The sequence below is a fragment of the Rutilus rutilus genome (assembly GCF_951802725.1).
Source record: "Rutilus rutilus genome assembly, chromosome: 1".
Taxonomy (NCBI): domain Eukaryota; kingdom Metazoa; phylum Chordata; class Actinopteri; order Cypriniformes; family Leuciscidae; genus Rutilus; species Rutilus rutilus.
Window position 1 is genome coordinate 7,653,779 of NC_140209.1, and position 20,340 is coordinate 7,674,118.

Consider the following 20,340-nt stretch of genomic DNA (forward strand, 5'->3'; position numbering starts at 1 on the left):
TATTATGCTCCGTTGCTCTGACTGGTTGTTGGTCTATCTAATTGAGTGCAGAAGCATTTTATTTCCTGGTTCAGTTCAAACACACCCCTAGCCTGGGTTTCCCCATACTGCCTTGCTCGCAGCGCGATTCTATTGGTCTGACGTTAGCCAGGCTAACACACCCCATAATCACAGCCCAATGTAGCAGTATCAGACTCACATTCTGACTATGACAACGCCATTTTAAGTCTCTTCTCCTCACCAAGGCTGCATTTATTTATTGATCATACAGAAAATACAGAAGAACAAAAAAGTAATATTATTTCAATTTCAAATAATTGTTTTCTATTTTAATATACTTTAAAATATAATTTATTCCTGTGATCAACGCTGATGCAGGCTTGATGAGCATAACTGACTTTCTTTGACTTGAAGAAAATAATAAAAATAGTAATATTTTCAAACGTTTGACCAGTACTGTATATACAATATTCAATACAACAGTTTTTAACATTTTACTACTAGTATTCAGCATTTTTAACAAGTGAAAAGTCCCGATTTAAAGCTACTCTACTCGGTCATTTGTTTTGTCAAATCTTTGCAATTGCTTTTAATGGACCTTCTAAAGACACTAAAATTATGTAACTGACAACACGAAGTGTAAGTAACGATGAAGGAAAGCTAATAAATGCAGGCTCTTTTCAGATTCGGAGGTAAAGCTTTCCTCGCTGAAATCGAAAGTAAAACAGAACGAAGACTGGAGAAAACGCACACTTATCTGTGCTTAGTTAATGCATTTATTTTGCCCAAAGTTAGTCTCGAATTGTTCTTAAAGGCAGAAAGTTAGTCTCTAATTGTTCTTAAAGGCAGAAAGTTACCTGCTTTCTCTGTTGTGGCGCTCGAGGAGGCCATGGTTCAGTTCAGATGTATCTGCGCCACTCGCGCTAATAATGGCGAATCTCTCCGCGAGCGCTGCGATCACCGGAACCAGGAAACAACTTCTTCTTCTTGTGTTTAATGGCAGTTGGCAGACCAACTTAAACTGTGCATTCCCGCCACCTACTGGAGAGGAGTGTGGAGAGCATAATGGTTGGGAAGATGGTAAACAGTTGAAAGAAGGGTAACATTTCTTAAATTGGTGTTGGCGTTTAAAAAAATAAAGAAAAGTGTTCCAAGGTACCTGATAGATTATCATGTACATGAATATCTATCAGGTAATCTATCATGAAAAAAGTGCATAGTCATTCCACAAGGAGGAGTGACACTGACATTTATCCTTGTAGATTTAGGATTAGTTCACCTCAAAATGAAAATTTCCTGACAATTTACTCGCCCCAATGCCATCCAAGATGTTCATGTCTTTCTTTCTTTGGTGGAAAAGAAATTTAGTTTTTTGAGGAAAATGTTTCAGGATTTTTCTCCACACATGGACTGTCTCTCCTCGATCTCAGCTGAGGAATAGGGCTTTATCTAGCGAATCCATCACTCTTTTTTATACTTTTTAACCACAATTGTTGGTCTTGTGCTGGACTGGGACGCGCTGGGCATGATGTCATCACGTTGGAAAGGTCATGGGTGACATCATTAAACATTCATTAAACGTCCAGGATACGCACACAAAATTACTATTTTACACAATAAACTGACACAAAGACATAAATATGTCATTCAACATACAATACATTTTGAACGATCCTCCTCCTCCACGCTAGTAAACAATGGGGCGGTAGGCTACTTACACTTGACCTCAAAAAACTGAATTTCTTTCCCACTGAGGAAAGAAAGACATGAACATCTTGGATGGCATTGGGGTGAGTAAATTACCAGGAAATTTTGATTTTGGGGTGAACTAATCCTAAGGGTTTAATGGGGACTTTCTATAGTGCTATAGCCTGGACTAATTTACCTTATTGTATAAAGCAGATAAAAGTTGAAAGTGTGGTTTTTATTAATTTAAAAGTGATGTAGTGTCAGATGCTGAACTTGATGGTGATTTCTCTCCATCATGATCTATTACATTTTGTAAACATAGAGGACCATAATGGAAATAAGCCTTTGGGTTTTTTGTGCATCTTATCCTCGACAGTTTTTGAAATGATGTATTATCCCTCTTTGTACAAATTTTTCTGTTTCAATATTGTCTAATAAATCAATCAATAAGAAATGTATAAATAAAAATAAATTAATAAATACAACGGTATCTTAAATTCTAAAGATAAAGGCGGTTGGGTGAAGCTAGAAAAAAAAGAAAAGAAGTTAAGTCCTTAGACCGACGTTACAAAGTACAAAACAGTGTGGCAATAGTGCAGTAGCGCTAATCTTGAGCCTGATGAGGGAGAGACAGCAGCAGTTGCTCCTGAGCCAATGGTTCAGGAGAGTCTCCTGTCAGGACAGTTACATCAGGTTTACCTTTGCCCGCCTCTCTCACTTTTTTTTTTTTTTTTTTTTTTTTTTTTTTATTCATTTATTCCAGGCAATGGCACAAAAAAAATACAAGGTAGACAAAATATAGTTAAGTCATATAGTGCAAAAAAAAAGAAGAAAAAGAAAAAACAAGGAAGAAGAAAAAATAAGTAAATAAATAAAAATAAAAAATAAAATAAAAATATACAGTATTCAAATATGTTGATACATATACATACTTTAGAGCATGTAGCCTATCCAGGACATCCCTAGTCTGAACGCTCACTGTTATTTATCACTCCGCATTGTCTTACATGATATTCCATTCATTCATCATGACACAGCAGCAATTCGACAACGGGTAACATTTGACAGCTACTGAGTTAGAAAATAGAGTAAATGAATGAAGTAGCCTAAGCTGATTGCTCCGATTAACATGAAAAATGAGCGAGTTGCAAATAATTTTTCCACACATGGTCACTTTTGACCACTTCTCATGACTCACGACTTTTGTCATTGCGTGGCAACAGTAGACGCCAAGATCGTGGCATCTAGGCTAACCCAGCCAATATCCACATTCACACCCATTCATTCATTCTGTTAGGAATTGCTCACCAACTGGTCACAAACTCGTATAATTCTCCCCAAGATTGAGATCACACAGACAACCATTTGGTTTGAAAATTAACCTAAAACAATCTGTTTGCTTTGCATAACATTGAAAGTGTTATAATAGGCTAATATACAAGTAGGCTAATCTAAAAGTAATTTAGGATTGGTTTAATATGAGACTTATATGCTCTTTTTATGTCGATTTCAAGTTTTTTAGTTCATAAGATAATACATTTATTCCCATCACCATGGTTTTGTGATGTTATTTGCCATAAATGCGATGCATTGACTGCTGTGAGATAGTAGCGGCTGTTTGTGGTGGGGCGGCCGTTTTTTACTCGCAGTCTGTCTGTCTTATATAGCCTATATGACATCCAGTTAACCATCAACCCTGCGCATGAGTGTAAATCCTGCAATATCACCTTTGATCTCACAGGTCAGGTGTCTGATCCACTGCTAGAAGAGTGAACTGTGCCCGGCTCAAATGTGTGGTTTACGTTGACTTGTTTGAATGAAAATCGTTATTCTCTTTAACATCCCTCTGGGCTAGTGGGTATTCTCTTTAGGTCATATCGCCCAGCCCTTTACTGACGATTTAAATTTGCCTACACAACCTACTAACTTTAATGCACCCCATTTTCAGATGTAAACACTAGGTCAAACCAGTTTTGTAGTGATACAATATTTATTAGGGATAAATATATATTTATAGATAAATGCAGTAACATATATATTATAAATATTTTTTAAACAAATTATTTGCCTTGTTCAACAATGTTTTGGTCTACTAAAACTGGAAAAGAGTATGGTCAATAACAAATACGTTTTTTTATTAATAATACAATTAGAGAGTTATCCTATAAAATTGTACACAGAATTTGCCCTGTCAAGGAGTTGCTTGAACGTTTCCATTTGAATATTGAAAACATATGTGAATTTTGTGGCAATGCCAAATAATCTGTGATATGGCACTACATTAGATCAAATTAAGAACAAAAAAGCAAGAAAGACCTATGAAGCTTTTTGCTACTTTAAATTGTTGTAATTTTACCACTGGCATGACCTACTTTGTTTATTTCACATATTCTTACTATGTTATTTCTACTTGTTGAGAGGTGTACATGTACAAATATTTGTATATATTTCGTTGCATTTAAAAAAAAATTATAATGATGTAAACTCTATGCCTATAGCCCTAGACAACGCAAATCGAAAGTAAACCAGTACGAAGGTTCTGTGCTGAAGAGTAAAGAGACAAATTAAATGGGACACAAATTATTGTCAGTATAATTATAATGATAAAAAAAATATCTTAAATAAAGACAGAAAGTTACCTGTTGTCTATTTTGAGGCGCTTGAGGACAACATGATGCACAGCCGACAAATGCGCAGTTGTAAAATGGCGACTTCCTCAAACGTGATCGCCGATCACCGGAAGAAGAACAGAAAGTCACATGATATAAACATGGATGTATGGGGGAGAGAATTAAGTTAAATCATGTTTACTCAGAGGCGGGCAGAGTACACAGCTTCATTACTTGAGTAAAAGTACAGATACCCTTCCTAAATTTTACTCAAGTACACGTAAAAGTATACAGTCAGATGTCTACTTAAGTAAAAGTACTAAAGTAGCCTACTTGTTTTTAAAAGTACTTGAGTTTCAAGAGTAGCCTACATTTTCTAAATATTGCATTACTAGGCTACTGCCACAGTGCTTACATTGTACAGAAACGTCCTACATGGAGTTATGAAAAACATGTTTATTATATTTTTACTTATGTCATTAAATAATTGTTATTATAACAAAAACTGCATTATATTTAATTTAATTAGTTATTTTTAACATTTAATAATATCAGCAGATTGGGCTCATATATTTACAGCATTAGGTTAGATTATTTTTTAAATAAAATTTTAAATAAACATGTACCTAATATTTATCCAAACTCTAATATCATGTTTTATGTTGTTTTATGGTGTTCAATTTAATTATCTCTATGGTTCTTAAAATTTCACACCTTCTACCTTATTTTAATTATTCTCAGGTTAAGGTAAAGTAAGTCGAATTCGTTCTAAATAATAAGTATTTAAATGTCCATACTCACAATTCAGTCGAAAGACTTCTCCGTGGTTTAGTTCAGCTCAACTCTTTCATAAAGCAGAGACTTATGGCAAGTTGGTTCTTTTTATATCAATTATTAGTAGGCTATTTTATTTTTCCTATAACAATTGTTCTACATACAATATCAAAAGTCAATATAAAGTTCAAGAGTTGTCAGTTCACAAGCTTCGTCAGCAGGTGGCAGGCTTGGACCATCAAACAAGGGAGAGGCTGTCTCACATATAGAGGCTGTCATGCTTTATAAGTAACTGGTAACATTTTACTTGAAGGGGTGTGCATAAGACTGACATGACACCTTCATAATCATGTCGTGGCAGATGTCATAAATATGAAGGAGGTTTTATGCATGTTTATGACAACTGTCATTAAGTGTCATTCACTCAATTATGACGTTTTTAATGCAAATATGACATTGTACGAGATGTCTTTGTTATGACAACTTGACATAAACCAATACATCATAATAACCTGTCAGTGTCTTTGTCATGACAACTTGACTTTACTAAGAGAACACAACCTGTCATAAATATAATGACAAATTAAATGCGTACCACTGTAGTTGAGGTCAATAAAAACATTCATGACACAGTTATAATGGCCTCATGACAGCCAATGTCAAAGCCAATCACCTGACAGTTTAATGAAATCTTAACCCATAAAGCTAAGTGGTTTCTTAAGTTTGATGGTTAATCTGCTATGTCATGTTTATAACATATTTATGACAATTTATGTTGTCTTGGTAAAGTCATGTCAGTCTTATACACACCCCTTCAAGTAAAGTGTTACCATTAAAACTGACCACTGTTCTCCCAAGATACATGGACTTCGAAACAAACTGCTGAGATATCATTTATAGACTGGTCTCAAACCATACATCGGAGGGAACATGTTACATTTGCAGTCTTTGTCTTCAGTTGACACTGTTCAAATTTGATATTACCGACCATTTCAAGTAAAACCCAAGTACTGCTGAAAAATATCAGAAGCATAAATGTGTTTTTAATACAAGGTTGTTAATTTTGAGCATTTCTGAAGCTTTTGCTGAGGGGACACTTAATGTTACTTTGCATTCTGTTCTTTAATATTTTTATTAACACAGTTGCTCTGCAAGAGTAGAAACAACATGGAATTGTTCTTAAAGTGTTTTGGCATTTCTAAGTTTAGCTGATTCTAAGTGTTTTAAACTAAAACAACTGCTGGTGTTGTCATTTACAACTGCAAATACTCTTTGTATAAGAAAGTATGTGAAAGATGAAATAGTTGTGAAGTTCTAGGTAACAATGCAACTGTTTAATAATAATACCTTACTTAGAACCTGTTTTCCTGACATGAATTGTATCATAAAACCAATGTTAAATTTATGCAACATTGAACTTTTTACAATAAAAATATTTTTGAGCAAATGATTTGTTGATTATGAGTTTTCAATAATGTAACCTAAGTTGTCTTAACTTGGAGAATCAAGTTGAAACAACATTTGACAAAGTAACAAATTTTGAGTTGAAACAAAGAATATGTTTAAGTTGAGCTGGTTAAGTTAATGTTTTTAAGGCAGTAGGTGAACTTTCGTTTCTAAGTTCAACAGACTTGAAATGTTTTACTGTGTACACACTGCACACGGAGGATGTGTGAAACGGGCGTAAGGTATGTCCCTTAACACCATATACAACAATAACAAACATTGACTCAAATGATCTTTCATGCTTACCCTCTGGTGAAAGCTTCCTGGATCTTTGTTGTCCTGGTCAGGTGAAGATATACAAGTGCCTATTGCTATTGAACTTTCTTTTTACAGCTGAAGTATGACGAAAAGAATACTTGTCTTTTAATGAAATAAAAGTTTATTTAAACAAAAGAGAAATATACTTGGTTACACAATAATCAAAAAACTTGTTAGCAAATAATCAGAAGGTTACAGATTATGATTCTTCAGATAATCCATTGAGTCCCAGAGAATGGATGTACAAGAATAACTTACTTCTAAGCAGTTCACACAAGCAATCTGATAAAGATAACCTGTTCTCGTCTTGAGCTTCTCAGGTTATGAAATAGCAGCAGGCAAAAATAAGAATCGAGTGAGAATCCTCTGTCTAGAGATGAATATCAAAAAATGAACACACTAAACATGCTTTTTCTGAGGTTTATATACTCTAAACCACATACATTGTACACAGGAACGGAGGAAAACACAGTCTTGTGACTTTTATGCTTGGCTTGCACCATGCCATCCTGCATAGTTGCAGATGTGTCACTCTTGTCTTTTCATGGTGTTTCCTTACTTTGTGCTTCTTGTGTGTGTATGTCTGAGTGTATTTGAGGTACATTTAACTCATTAAAATACATTAAAATATATTCAGCTAAAATATTAAGCTAGAATATTAAGATTAAGATATTCTTTTTTTATTCAACTCCCATCTATTTGAATGTATGCAAACAAATATTTGCAAGACCTGGTAACACTAAAACATTATAAGATGTTTTGTTGTTGTTGTTGTTGTTGTTTTGTTTCATTTTATTTTGCTCTTCATGATACATTGTGATACACATGTTATAGATTTTCAAACATGACCAGTAAAAAGGCCATAGTTGTCATTGGCAGTTATGTAGATGCCAGTCAACCAAATGTGGAACAACCAATAGCAATTGTTTCAGCGTCTTTTTTAAAGAAATGTGTGTTTAGTTTTATTTGAAGGCTCAAAAAGTGTTTTTATGACAGTGTGTGAATAAAAATGCAATCCTGCATGGTAAGCACATCAGAAATCAAAATTTATGTTAAAATGTAATCCTTATATTATTAACAATAATAATAATAATGGATATAATTTCAATCTCAATCTTCACTCTGTGAAGTGAAGTAAACCTTTTTGCTTTGTGTGATTTTTTTTGGACTTACAATTTTGTGTGTGTGCCTAAAGCTATTTTGATCAAAATATCATACAATGCTAAAATAATAACAAAATAATAATTAGAAATAATAATAATTAAAAAGTTGTATTTCTTGAAGACATGACATTGATTCAACATACAGATTTTGTGAAAAATAAAATAAACTTTTTAACTGTTTAGCATTAAATGTTATATTAAACGTTACATTGTGACAACGTTAAAACAAAGACATTATTTCAACCATATTTCAACTTTGAGGGTCAGTCATGTGCCAACTACGACTGAAAAGAAAAGTCTGTGCTGTTGGGCTCAGAAGAAAACTAAACTCAAAACACAATATGCTAAATGAATGAAACTGCTCTTTATTCTGTACTTAACCATATATATATATATATATATATATATATATATATATATATATACACTCTAAAAAATGCTGGGTTAAAAACAACCCAATTTGGGTTATTTGGCAACCCAGCGCTGGGTAAATATTGAACAGAACACATGCTGGGTTATTTTGACCCAGCAGGTTGGGTTTTTATACTTTAACCCATTTGCTGGGTTGTTTTTTAATCAGTGCTGGGTCAAACAACCCCATGTTACAGATTATTCATTTTAGATGATGATAATAATATATATATATTTTTTTTTTTTACAAAAATTGTAAAATAATATTAATAAAATAACACTACTGTATATTGATTCAATTAAAGTTTATTACAGGAAATTAATATAATCATAAATACATTCATGTGTAATCAACAATTAGTCAACTGCAACATAAAGTTTTTCTTCACACAAAGATACAATAAAAAAAAACAATATATATCATTGCAATTCATTTAAATAAACATTCAATTAGTCCTGTGCAGCAAAAATGCGAGACACGTGAAAACTCTGCGTATAAAATAGATTGATTCTCTTAACACAAAGATACAATAGAAAAACATTAATATATCATTGCAATTACCGGTAATTTAAATAAACATTCAATTAGTCTTGTGTAGCACAAATGGGAGACACGTGAAAACGGTATACTTGAATTTTGTGTAACAGGCAGTGTTTTCACCCTAAGTTAAAGGACAAGTTCGGTATTTTACACTTAAAGCCCTGTTTTCAGATCGTTTCTGATGAAATAGAACGGTTAAGATTGAAATTTGGACACATGCTGCTGGCCCGAGAATTTTCGGTTTCTGTGGTAGCAGCCCCCACCTCCACAATGGCTGCATATGTGCACTGGAACAATCCTTCCTAAAACACATTAAACTTTCGTTTACAAAGACGTGAAACTCACCGAGTGGTCAGGGGTGTTCGCTGATATGCTCACACAAAAATTGCTGCAAAAGATGCTTTTCTATTTGAAACGATCTGAAAACAGGGCTATAAGTGTAAAATACCGAACTTGTCCTTTAAAGAAAAAAAATAGCTAAAGGATCTCTTTGAATTTTAACTGCACAATTTCGGGGATGAGTGTTGCAATTGTGTTCTCATCCAGCAACAGGAAGCTGTCATCATCTATCTGCTCATCTAAAAGGAAGATAACACAAACAAACAAGGCTATATGAAATTACACTGACATAGACTAGGCACAGAAGTGGTATCCTATGCCAGCCCTACAATATAAGTAATTTAAATTCACCCTATGGGTTTGACAGTAAAGGGATACAGTAGTTCACTTTGAAATTAAATTTTGGTGTGTTTTAGCTCACCTCAAGGGCATCCAAGATGTAGGTGTCTTTGTTTCCGCAGTAGTTTCAATTTAGATATTTTTAGGTCAAACCGTTCTTGTCTGTCAGTCATATAATGCAGGTCTATGGTCACTATCTGAAAGAGCATGCACAGAGAAGTCCAAATTAAATAATTCCCCATCATAAGTACACATTGATGGCCTAAGACACGAAACGAGCGGTTTGCGTGAGAAAACGAACAGTATTTATAGCGTTTTTACCTCTTCAACCACGTCCAAGTGATCTGAGGGCGCGCACGCTTCCTGGTGTGTGCGCGTTCTGGATTAGTCAGTGCAAGTGCCGGAAACATTGTGTAAACAATGAGTGACGTACACGCGCGAGAGATCACTTCCGGCACTTGCGCACAAGCCAGAACGCGTGCGCGCCCTCAGATCACTTGGACGGGGTGGTGTACAAGAGGTAAAACGCTATAAATACTGTTCGTTTTCTCACACAAACTGCTCAATTCGTGTCTTAGGCCATCAATGTGTACTTACGATGGACTTTTTAAAAGTTCAAAATTGAAACTACTGTAAAAACAAAGACACCTACATCTTGGATGCCCTTGAGGTGAGCTAAAACATACCAACATTTTATTTCTAAGTGAACTATCCCTTTAAGCCTTGTCATGTGTCATGTGTGTACTTTGGACAAGTAAATTGGCCATTCTTGTTTTTGATCTTATTGTGAATGGTGTAGCAAACTTGGTTAAGTGGTAGGTCTGGCACCGGATGCAACTGTGAAAAAAAAGATTATCTACAAAGAAAGAGAATTTGAAATTCAAAATTGTTCATCACATATTTACCAGCAAATTTCTCAGTGAGGCACTCAAGATTCCAGTTGATGAGTTTTTGTTGATCAAAAATGTCCATTGCTGTAAAAGAACAGAAGGAAACATCTGATTAGTAATATATTTACAAAGTTAGCTGGCAGTGCTAACAAGTCTTTTTAGTACTGCCAGCTGCCATTAAAATGTATTTTTGTGCTTACATTTTTTTTATATATGAATCATTACCTAATTAAAAAATAAAATAAATAGAGAAAATGTTTTTTAACAGCTTAATTACCTACAATTCACAAGACTGTAAATAGAAGAAATTTTAATTTTGTGGATAATTCAAAAATATTTTATAAAATCCCCTGTAGATATTTCATAGAATGTATTCATTCCAATGTATTAATCTGTTCATATAATGATTGCCTGAGGCACCCAATGATTTATTTGATTGCAGTTTCAAGATAGTAAAAATAAAAAATAAATGTTGTTAATGTTTATTCTTCCTGTCAGTTAAAAAAAAAAAAAATGCACCATTCAATGATCATCATAATTAGTTTAATGATTGTGTACCAAATTGCATGACAAACCAAAATAATAAATTGTATATTATTTAATACATAAGCCTGGTTTCTCCTAAGTTTTTTTTTTCTCTCCATTCTGTCACCTGATGGAGTGTGGGTTCCTTGCCAATGTTGTCTCTGTCTTGCTTAGTTAGGTGCACTAACTGCACTTAATATTCAACAATATTATTGATTTGATTGCACAGACCATATCAGAGCATCTTCACAATTGAGCATCTTTACAGTTTTTGAACGGAAATGAAGCGACACTGAACTGACTTCAGAATAGCAACCGTTTTTTATGAAAATTGTACAAGCTGGACGATGACTTTCTACAGAGCTGGTTTTTAGCCAATTTTAACTAAGGCCCACGCACCCAAACACAGAGAACATGATGCAACATAATAAAATATTTATGTAAAGCTACTTTTCGAAAATGACGAACAAAAACAGATAAATAATAGGTAGACTTACAGCTTCTTTAGCTTGTGCAGCCGCTAGCCACTAGCCAGTGACACTGCAATCCAACACCGAGTCAGTCAGTCACGTTATGTTTCAAGTACAAGACGCCAGCGCGCACAATTTCTGGAGATAAAACAACAAGAACTGTATTTAGACATTGTGTGACCGTGTTATAAGTGGAATAATTGATGACAGACCATGTAAAAATGATGAATATTATGTGTAACGTAGCCTAACGGTTGCTAGTTCGACAGACGCAAAATCTAGACTAACAGTTAGAGCATTAAGCGTTAAATAATGTAAGGGTCTGTCGTCAATAATTCACAGTTAATTTCAACATAACTTCTTATTGATTTGCCGACAACTTAACGTTAGGATAGTTTGAATAAAACAGTGTTAACGTTACTCACCTTTAAGTTACACTCGCTCCTGCTTGAACCTCTCGTCCTCCTGTTGACGTTGTGATTTGTGATGACAAAAGCGCGCGTAGAGGTAAGCGCTGGGTCAAAGTTTCCAAAACAAACCCAATTGCTGGGTTATTGTCAGCTGATTACGGGGAAAATAACCCAGCAACGTAGTCAAAATGCTCAACCCAGCATTTGGGTTTAAAAATAACCCAGCATTTTTTAGAGTGTATGTATAACATACTAATGTTAACATGTTGACAAATAAGTATGTTATTAAACTAGCTTGTTAATACTAGATAAATTTATACTAAAAATAGTGATCACATTGAGAACACATGAAAGTGTAAGTTAAATGAATGAATTAATGTCCTCAAACATTTCAAGTTAAGAACAATTAAAATATGTAAGTACAAAATAAAAGTCTGCCAGTTCTGCTTACTCAGAATTTTAATTTCTTTACTTAAAAATTTGAGGCAATTGATTGCCTTGAGTTCTGCCAACTTATTCAGGTTTACAGTGCAACAATCTCATCTAGTCTTTGTTTCTCTTGTTGTTTTATATCTTCATCCTCTCTCTGTCTCGTTTCTACTAGTTGTTCTTGTTCATACTTCAGATGAGCTTCAAACTCTGCTCTAGCTTTGTCCTCTGTCTCCTTTACCACTCTCTCAATCTCCTCTTGTTCCCTCTGTTCTTCAATCTCCTCTTGTCTCTTTTCTTCATCTCGTCTTTGTTTATCCTCTTTACGTTTTTGAATGCCAGCACCTGCTAAACCAGCTGCAGCAACAACCCCTCCCCCCAGAACTGCACATGCTAAAATATGGTCCTTGTACTTGGATAGAAATGCAACAAATCCAGTCTCTTTTTTATCATCTTTTTTATGTTCTGAGCTTGCTCTATCTTTTTCCTCTGTTGTTTTGTTCTCTTTTTTTCTCTGCTTTAGTTTATCTTCCATCTCTGCTCTGATTCTATCCCCTATCACCTTTATCTCTCTCTCATTCTCATCTCGTCTTTTCTTCTCATGTTGTTTTCTATCCTCATCCTCTCTCTGTCTTGTTGCTAGTCTTTCTCGTTCAGACTTCAGCTGAGCTTCAATCTCTGCTCTCATTCTTCTCTCAATCTCCTCTTGTCTCCTCTTTTCTTCATCTTGTCTTTGTTTCTCCTCTTGTTGCTTTCTCTCCTCTTCCTCTCTCTGTCTCTTCTCTTCTTCCTCTTGTCTGAGTCTCTGAGCATCTTCAATCATCTCATTACTGAAGTGTCCTCCTCCATTCTGCTCTATCATTGTGTCAATCTTCTGCAGTAGATCATTCACCTGATCTCTGTTATTCTCATCTTCATTGTTGAAGACGTGAAATCTGCCTCCACACTGATCAACTAGATCTCTTAATCTACTGTTCTCCTCAATGAGTTTCTCTATGGGCTTTCCTCTCAGCAGATCTCCATGAGTGAAGAGAATGATGGAGTATTTTAACACTTCTTCACCAAACATCATCTCAATCTTCTGAGGAATCTGTTGCTCCTGTTCAGTGAATCTCATATTCACAGGAAACATGATGATAAAAGCGTGCGGTCCTGGACTGGATATATAAACACTTCTGGCTATCTCCGTCACTAACTCTTCAGTTTTCATCTGTGTGTCGAATAATCCAGGAGTATCAACTACAGACACAGATCTGCCTGATACAGTGGCGTGTTTCACTGAGGATTCACGGGTTACTGATTTAGTTCTCATCAGAGATATAAACTCTTTCTGTCCCAGTATTGTGTTTCCAGCTGCACTCTTCCCAACACCAGTTTTACCCAGAAGAACAATACGCCTGGATGAGGGACTGGAGAATGGAGTGTCTGGTTCAATGTTGTCTGGTATCTTCCTCATCAGTGGATTCAGCTTACGGATCTCTTCAGGATCTTCTACTACATGATAAAGAAAAAAAAAAACCTTTTTAAATTCAAAGAATAAATATGTCCATGAATATTTATTATTAGTATAAAAGACTCACTTATTGTGTCTAAGTATGGCTTAAGTATTTTTGCAAGCAGCATTTTAACTTGTAACTTATTATTTTTCTTGTTGTTGAACACATGATATCTCTGATCATATTTCTGAACGAGTTTCTTCAGTGGTTCAGTGTCATCGATGAACTCTTTTATAGTTGTGTTTTCTTCCTCCAGTTCGTCTCCTCTGGTGAAGAGAATCCAGGTTTTCTCCAAGCGTTCTTCTCCTAACAGCTCCTCAATCTTCTCCACAGTTTCTCTCTCTTCTTTAGTGAATCTGTCGGCTTTCATGACCAGCAGAAACACAGAGAGATCCGATTCACATCTCTGAAGAAGCTCTTCATATTTCTGCTGAATCTCATCATCACTCAGCTCTGTATCAAATAATCCTGGTGTGTCATAAACAGTGACTGGAAACCCATCAACAGTTCCAGATTCAACAGCAACATCTTGTGTGACAGATCTAGAGCTTTTCTTTGAGATGAAAGCTTCTCGTCCCAGTATTGTGTTTCCTGATGAACTTTTCCCAGCTGCAGTTTTTCCCAGTAATACCAAATTCAGACCTAGGCCTACATTCATTTCAGCCATTTACAGTGATGCAAGTGAAGTTAGCAAAAACCTGAAAGCGAACGCATGCAATTGTTAGTGCAATTAACTTGCTATATAAACATTATTTTAGAGTTAATATCATATTATACGGCTCGTTATGTGATATTGTCCTGGTCTTAGCAATGTCTCGACCGGTTCAACTTTTGTTTTTATTTTTTACTAGGCCTATCGCTTGAATTAGTATTCGACGGAACTCTATTGACCAACTATAATTTATTATCGAAATGCGCATCAACATCCCAGCAAACATGCTCCTTTGGGGCCCGAATGGGGCCCTTGCGGGCAGCCCACTGTGGGCCCAGATACCGGCGTGAAATGCGGGGCACATGTGGGCCCCACACTATGGGGCCCAGGTGGGGCCCCATCGGGACAGCCCAAAGTGTGGGCTGACTGTGGGCTAGCCCACACTAAGTAGAGTGGGCCCCCATTGGGGCCAGTTGTGGGCCCACAGCAAACCCCTTAGGGACCCGTGTGGGACCACTGTGGGCAGCCCACTGTGGGCCCAGATACCAGCGTAAAATGCGGGGCACATGTGGGCCCCACACTATGGGGCCCAGGTAGGGCCCCATCGGGACAGCCCAAAGTGTGGGCTGACTGTGGGCTGGCCCACACTAAGTAGAGTGGGCCCCCATTGGGACCAGTTGTGGGCCCACAGCAAGCCCACGCTGTGGGCAAAGTGTGGGTATACTGTGGGTACATTGGGTTAAGTGTGGGCATACTGTGGGAACACTGTAAAAAGTGTGGGCATACTGTGGGTACACTGGGAAAAGTGTGGGCATACTGTGGACAATGCAAAGATGTATTGTAATATACCTGTGGCCTTAACAAACAACAAGATTAGTTTGGTTGTACTTAGCATTTGCCACAATACATGCAAAATAATTGCACTTGTTGAAATAGTACATTATAAGTTATATGTTTCAAATAATAATTTTATTTATTCACAGTCATGTAAAAAAAATATATATATATATATATATACACAATACATTACCGTTCAAAAGTTTGGGGTCAGTAATTTTTTTTAAATACTTTTGAAAGAAATCCCTTCATCTCATCAAAGCTGCATTTATTTAATAAATACATTAAAAAGAGCAATATTCTGAAATATTGTTGCAACTTAAAATAACTGTTTTCTGTTTTAATCTATTTTACAAAGTAATTATTCCTGGGATGTTAAAAAATTATGTTAATAATTTATTACAGTAGCCAGCATCCAGTCGTCAGCATGTAAATCGTGGAAAAAAAATTAGGAACGTTTGAACAGAACTGTCAAAAGAGCAGCATTTATTTTAAATAGATTTTGAGTCTTTTGTCTTCAGAGTCCTCAAGTCCTCTGGTTCTTCTGCTCCTTCCACCATCCCAGTCTCTTGCATTATGATTTAACAGGATCAGGATCAACCCCTTCGGATGCTGCGGCCTGGCTGTTTTTTGTGTCAGTTTTTTCTCTAACGTGAGAAAAAAACAACAACAATTGAAATGTTAACACATTTTTTTACAAAAAAACAAAAACAAGGGTTGTTCCAAGTGTAGCCTAATTTATATATGACTGGAGAAACCTGAGAATAATTTGAGTTCCGGAAAAATAGTTACAGGTGTTTATTATTATTAAAAACAAATTTAGGCGGTGTTGTTGAAAGAGAAACATACAGAGAGTGAACCAACTGAGGGCATGATGAAATAAGAGCATGAGAACAGTTTACTAAAATTATCAACACAACGTAAAGAATAATTTTGTCACTTTGTACTCACACTCATGTCGTTCCAAACCTGCATGATTTCTTCTGTGGAAGATGATATTTTGAAAAATGACTCAAAAAGTCAATGGGATCCAATGGGATTTTCATTGTACAAAACAGATTAAACATAATTCAAAATATCTTCTTTTGCATTCCACAGAAAAAAGTAAATAATACATGTTTGGAACAACATGAAGAACAAACCTTTTAATGTCTTTATCAATAAATCATTGATAGATTTAACTTGCAGCCTGAATATGTTATTTTTATTACCCAAAAATAGAGGGAATGTGTCTGACGGTCAAACGAGTACTTACACAGAAAAAGAGTGACCTGTGCCTGAGTGGCTCTTTTGGGTTTATTATTTAGCTGTTTGAGACACATCACAATTAAGGAAAAAAGAGAGAAGACAACTGAATATTAGTCAAATATTACATAAATCTATACAAATAAAAATTATTATTTTTTCATCAGTGATTATTGACTAATTAATAGTCAATCTCTGGTCCTCGAAGTGCACTGTCTTGCAGTTTATGTTCAGACCTGATCAATCTCACTTGCTCTTTTAACCAAAAGAGCTTGATTAGCTTGTCCAGGCGTGCTGGACCAGGGCTGGTGCTAAAGTCTGCAGGACAGTGGTCCTCTGCAAAATGTTCGGAACATGACTAGATCGATCACTTACAGCAGTGGTGTCCAGTCCTGGTCATGGAGGAGTTTAGCTCCAGCCTGTCTGTAGTGTCTGCTGATCCTGAAGACCTCGATCAACTGGTTCAGGTCTGCTTAACTGGGGTTGGAGCTCAATTCTGCAATCAGGATTAGATTGCAATAAATACTGAAAAGAGAGAGGACAAACAACATTTCAAATACAGTATTTAATGTTGATCTTAACTTTAAGATTAATAAATGCTGTAGAAGTAATTGTTCACTAATTGTTGGTTCATGTTAACTAAAGCTAACAAAATGAAACCTTATTATAAAGTGTTACCATTTATTAATAATGAGAGAGTTGGCCATACGAGTATAAAATTAATTAATAGGAATCTTAAACTGGTTCAAACTAGGCTACTGTATTGTATGTTAATACTAGGCACAACTGGCATTATAACACTCCTTTAATTTGCCCTCCAGGTGGGCGTTCCATGTGACGTCACGTGAAATCAATGAATTAACCGTCCAGTGAATATTTTTAAGTTAAATAAATTAGCACTAGTTTACTTTCATTCACACATTTGGAAATTGCCAGCAAAACCTTTACAATACTATCAAAATCTCTCATATACTGTACACATACAATGTGATTAAAAGCCTAAATTACAGCACAAGTTAACCTGCCTCTAGCTAGTAACAGTTAGCTGCTACTGTTAACTTAACGGATGAGAGATGCTAGCGGACTTTTCCTGAAGACACTAAATCATTTCTATAAAGTAAATATTCAACGGAAGCGTGTCATTTACATGAAAGAATGTGTCAAAAGCATTTGTATGTACTATTTGTGTAAGTTTGGGGACTAAGCTTACCTGAAAGTAGTGAAAACAACAGTGAGAGACGGAGTTACTGCTTGTGTCAGTTGAGCTGTCGTCCCGTTTCCATGGTAACGGCCTCCGCTCCAGTTCAAATGCGGCTCGAATGTTCAGCGCGAGCGCCCATTAAAACACGTAAAAGTCACGCAGCATTTACATAAACATAGAATTGATGGAGGGAATTATTTGATAATCAGATAAAATATCTTGAAAACTTTGGTTTGTTCCATTTGTTCCTATTTTAATAAAACCTGTTTAATTATAACCTCAGTGAGATCAATTATGCAACATTATAACTTAAAAATATCCATTAGGGAACGTTCTCTATAAAGGTTATTCAAAAAATAACCACCCTGCAACGTTCTGGGAACGTTATTTTATGGTTGCAAAATAATAACTTAAAAATAACCATTAGGAAACATTCTCTATAAGTTATTTTTAGGTTATTTAAAAGTAACCACCCAGCAACGTTCTGGGAACATTATTTTATGGTTACATAAAAATAAAACCAAAAAAGAATGTGCCCCTACCAATACTAACCTTAGGGGAATGTTCTGTGTTAACTGGGTGGTCTGTCTGACTTTATCCGTCTGTCTGGGAACAGCTGCAACAAGCAAACAGGTAACGATAGTACTTGTCTTGCTATCTTGTTGACTGTGTGCAGTTTTAGTTAAGTATGGGATTGACTGTTGAATGAAATAACATTTATGACATTTTACAGGATCGTTAAAATAGTTTGATTTACCCTGAGCTTCTAATCTTAAAACAATGATTTAACTGTACTGTTATGGTGGGTTGCCCACAGTAAACCCTCATGGTGGCCCCACAGTGAAAAACAGCTATGGGCCCTGCATGGGCTAACCCACTGGGGGCCTGTGTGGGTTTTCTGTGGGCAGTCCCACAGTGGGTTGCCCACAGTAAATCCTAATGGGGGCCCAAATGGGTAAAACTGCTATGGGCCCCGCATGGGCTAACCCACTGGGGGCCCGTGTGGGTTTTCTGTGGGCAGTCCCACAGTGGGTTGCCCACAGTAAATCCTAATGGGGGCCCAAATGGGTAAAACTGCTATGGGCCCCGCATGGGCTAACCCACTGGGGGCCCGTGTGGGTTTTCTGTGGGCAGTCCCACGGTGGGTTGCCCACAGTAAATCCTAATGGGGGCCCAAATGGGCAAAACTGCTATGGGCCCCACATGGGCTAACCCACTGGGGGCCCGTGTGGGTTTTCTGTGGGCAGTCCCACGGTGGGTTGCCCACAGTAAATCCTAATGGGGGCCCAAATGGGCAAAACTGCTATGGGCCCCACATGGGCTAACTCACTGGGGGCCCGTGTGGGTTTTCTGTGGGCAGTCCCACAGTGGGCTTGCCCACAGTAAATCCTAATGGGGGCCCAAATGGGCAAAACTGCTATGGGCCCCACATGGGCTAACCCACTGGGGGCCCGTGTGGGTTTTCTGTGGGCAGTCCCACAGTGGGCTTGCCCACAGAAAGCCCACATGGGGCCCGAAAGGGTTTGCCCTTGCCCACACTGTCCCACAGAAAACCCACACTTACCCACAGTGGGCCCACACTGGCATGTTTGCTGGGATAACAGTAAATACGAAAGCTTTTTTCCCACGACATGTGCTAATTTTTATGTTTTAACTTGAATTATGACTGTTTTTACTGCTAGCAGTACATAATCCTGAGAAGGTATAACGTTAGCACACATTTACAGAACACCAGCAGTTCTCTGTTAATCAATTTTTACAAGCCAAAACCTCTGATCTTGTAATAAAATGTTGTTAAACCATACCTCGTGCGAGAATAAAACAAAAAGTATCTACGTCGTGCGGCTCCAGTCTCATTTCTCTTCCGCTCCTCTGCTCTTCTCCTTCTTCGGTTTATTGGCGAGTTGGTGTCACATTTTATGAATATTTCGCCCCCTACTGGGCTGTTGAACTGAATGACAACAGAGTAAAACAAAAGTAAACCAACAGGACCTGCGAGGTTTTCTCCAAAAAATAGTATAGTCTGCCAACTGATTAAGTTTTATAATGTATGTAAAATGTTAGCATTCCATTTTCAACAAAACAGTTATTAAATTAGATTGCATCATGATTTATTATCAGGCAGGTTCAGAGTTCAGTGTTTATTAGTATCATTCAATGTTTATTATTATTTCTCACAACCATCATGATTTTTTTTTACGACATGTGGTTCAAATATACAGCAATTAGAATTGAATCGTGAATCATACGATCAGAATTAAAAGTTAGTGAAATGTGGGATGTGTTGAGAAAACCATCAGCTGCCAGATAATCTTTATAAAACTGGTCATCATCTTCTTAAAATTCATAAAAAATCTCCACTGTCAAAGTGACATACAATTCAGTACTTTGTCATATTTTATTTTTATTCATTTTATTTTATTACACACAATTTCGTATAATTATGCAAGTCCTCATTACTCAGCTGTGCATGTTTGGACGCTTGTCTGAATGTTAATTTATTGAAACAATACTAATTCATCAATCTGTGGATTTTGTCTAGTCTTTCATCATCAG

At 36.4% G+C, this 20,340-nt stretch overlaps 2 protein-coding genes across 8 annotated transcripts in view; both read right to left on the reverse strand.

The window, feature by feature from the left end:
• LOC311302589 (uncharacterized protein) overlaps positions 1-4,428 on the reverse strand; it is a 103,196-nt gene extending 98,768 nt beyond the window's left edge. Inside the window, exons 1-2 of one of the 2 annotated variants that reach the window (XM_084428577.1) lie at positions 4,329-4,428; positions 858-1,041 (exon numbers count right to left, since the gene is read on the reverse strand). In XM_084428577.1, coding sequence (XP_084284703.1) covers positions 858-891 — 34 coding nt within the window. In that variant the 5' untranslated portion in view covers positions 892-1,041; positions 4,329-4,428. The remainder of the gene's footprint in view (positions 1-857; positions 1,042-4,328) is intronic. The other variant, XM_084428578.1, reaches the window with a different exon arrangement.
• Positions 4,429-8,760: 4,332 nt separating this feature from the next.
• LOC311302676 (GTPase IMAP family member 8-like) lies at positions 8,761-19,696 on the reverse strand. 6 transcript variants are annotated; one of them, XM_084428687.1, is made up of 6 exons: positions 19,590-19,696; positions 18,337-18,400; positions 13,934-14,547; positions 11,542-13,847; positions 10,535-10,603; positions 8,761-9,529 (listed from the first exon to the last, which is right to left on the reverse strand). In XM_084428687.1, the coding sequence occupies exons 3-4, from the start codon at positions 14,514-14,516 to the stop codon at positions 12,448-12,450; spliced, it is 1,983 nt and encodes a 660-aa protein (XP_084284813.1). In that variant the 5' UTR covers positions 14,517-14,547; positions 18,337-18,400; positions 19,590-19,696; the 3' UTR covers positions 8,761-9,529; positions 10,535-10,603; positions 11,542-12,447. The 6 variants fall into 6 exon arrangements, with proteins under 6 accessions (XP_084284813.1, XP_084284811.1, XP_084284810.1 ...); XM_084428685.1 differs by lacking the exon at positions 18,337-18,400 and having other exon boundaries at positions 11,542-11,652; positions 11,940-13,847; positions 19,590-19,679; XM_084428684.1 differs by lacking the exon at positions 18,337-18,400 and adding an exon at positions 9,712-9,826 and having other exon boundaries at positions 19,590-19,679.
• Positions 19,697-20,340: the final 644 nt, after the last annotated feature.

What these genes read in the sequence shown, in the direction of transcription:
- LOC311302676 (XM_084428687.1), bottom strand. Translation starts at nt 14,516, where the DNA reads ATGGCTGAAATGAATGTAGGCCTAGGTCTGAATTTGGTATTACTGGGA. An exon ending in GCCATACTTAGACACAATAA is followed by an intron (nt 13,848 to 13,933) that starts GTGAGTCTTTTA and finishes TTTATCATGTAG; the next exon opens with TAGAAGATCCTGAAGAGATC.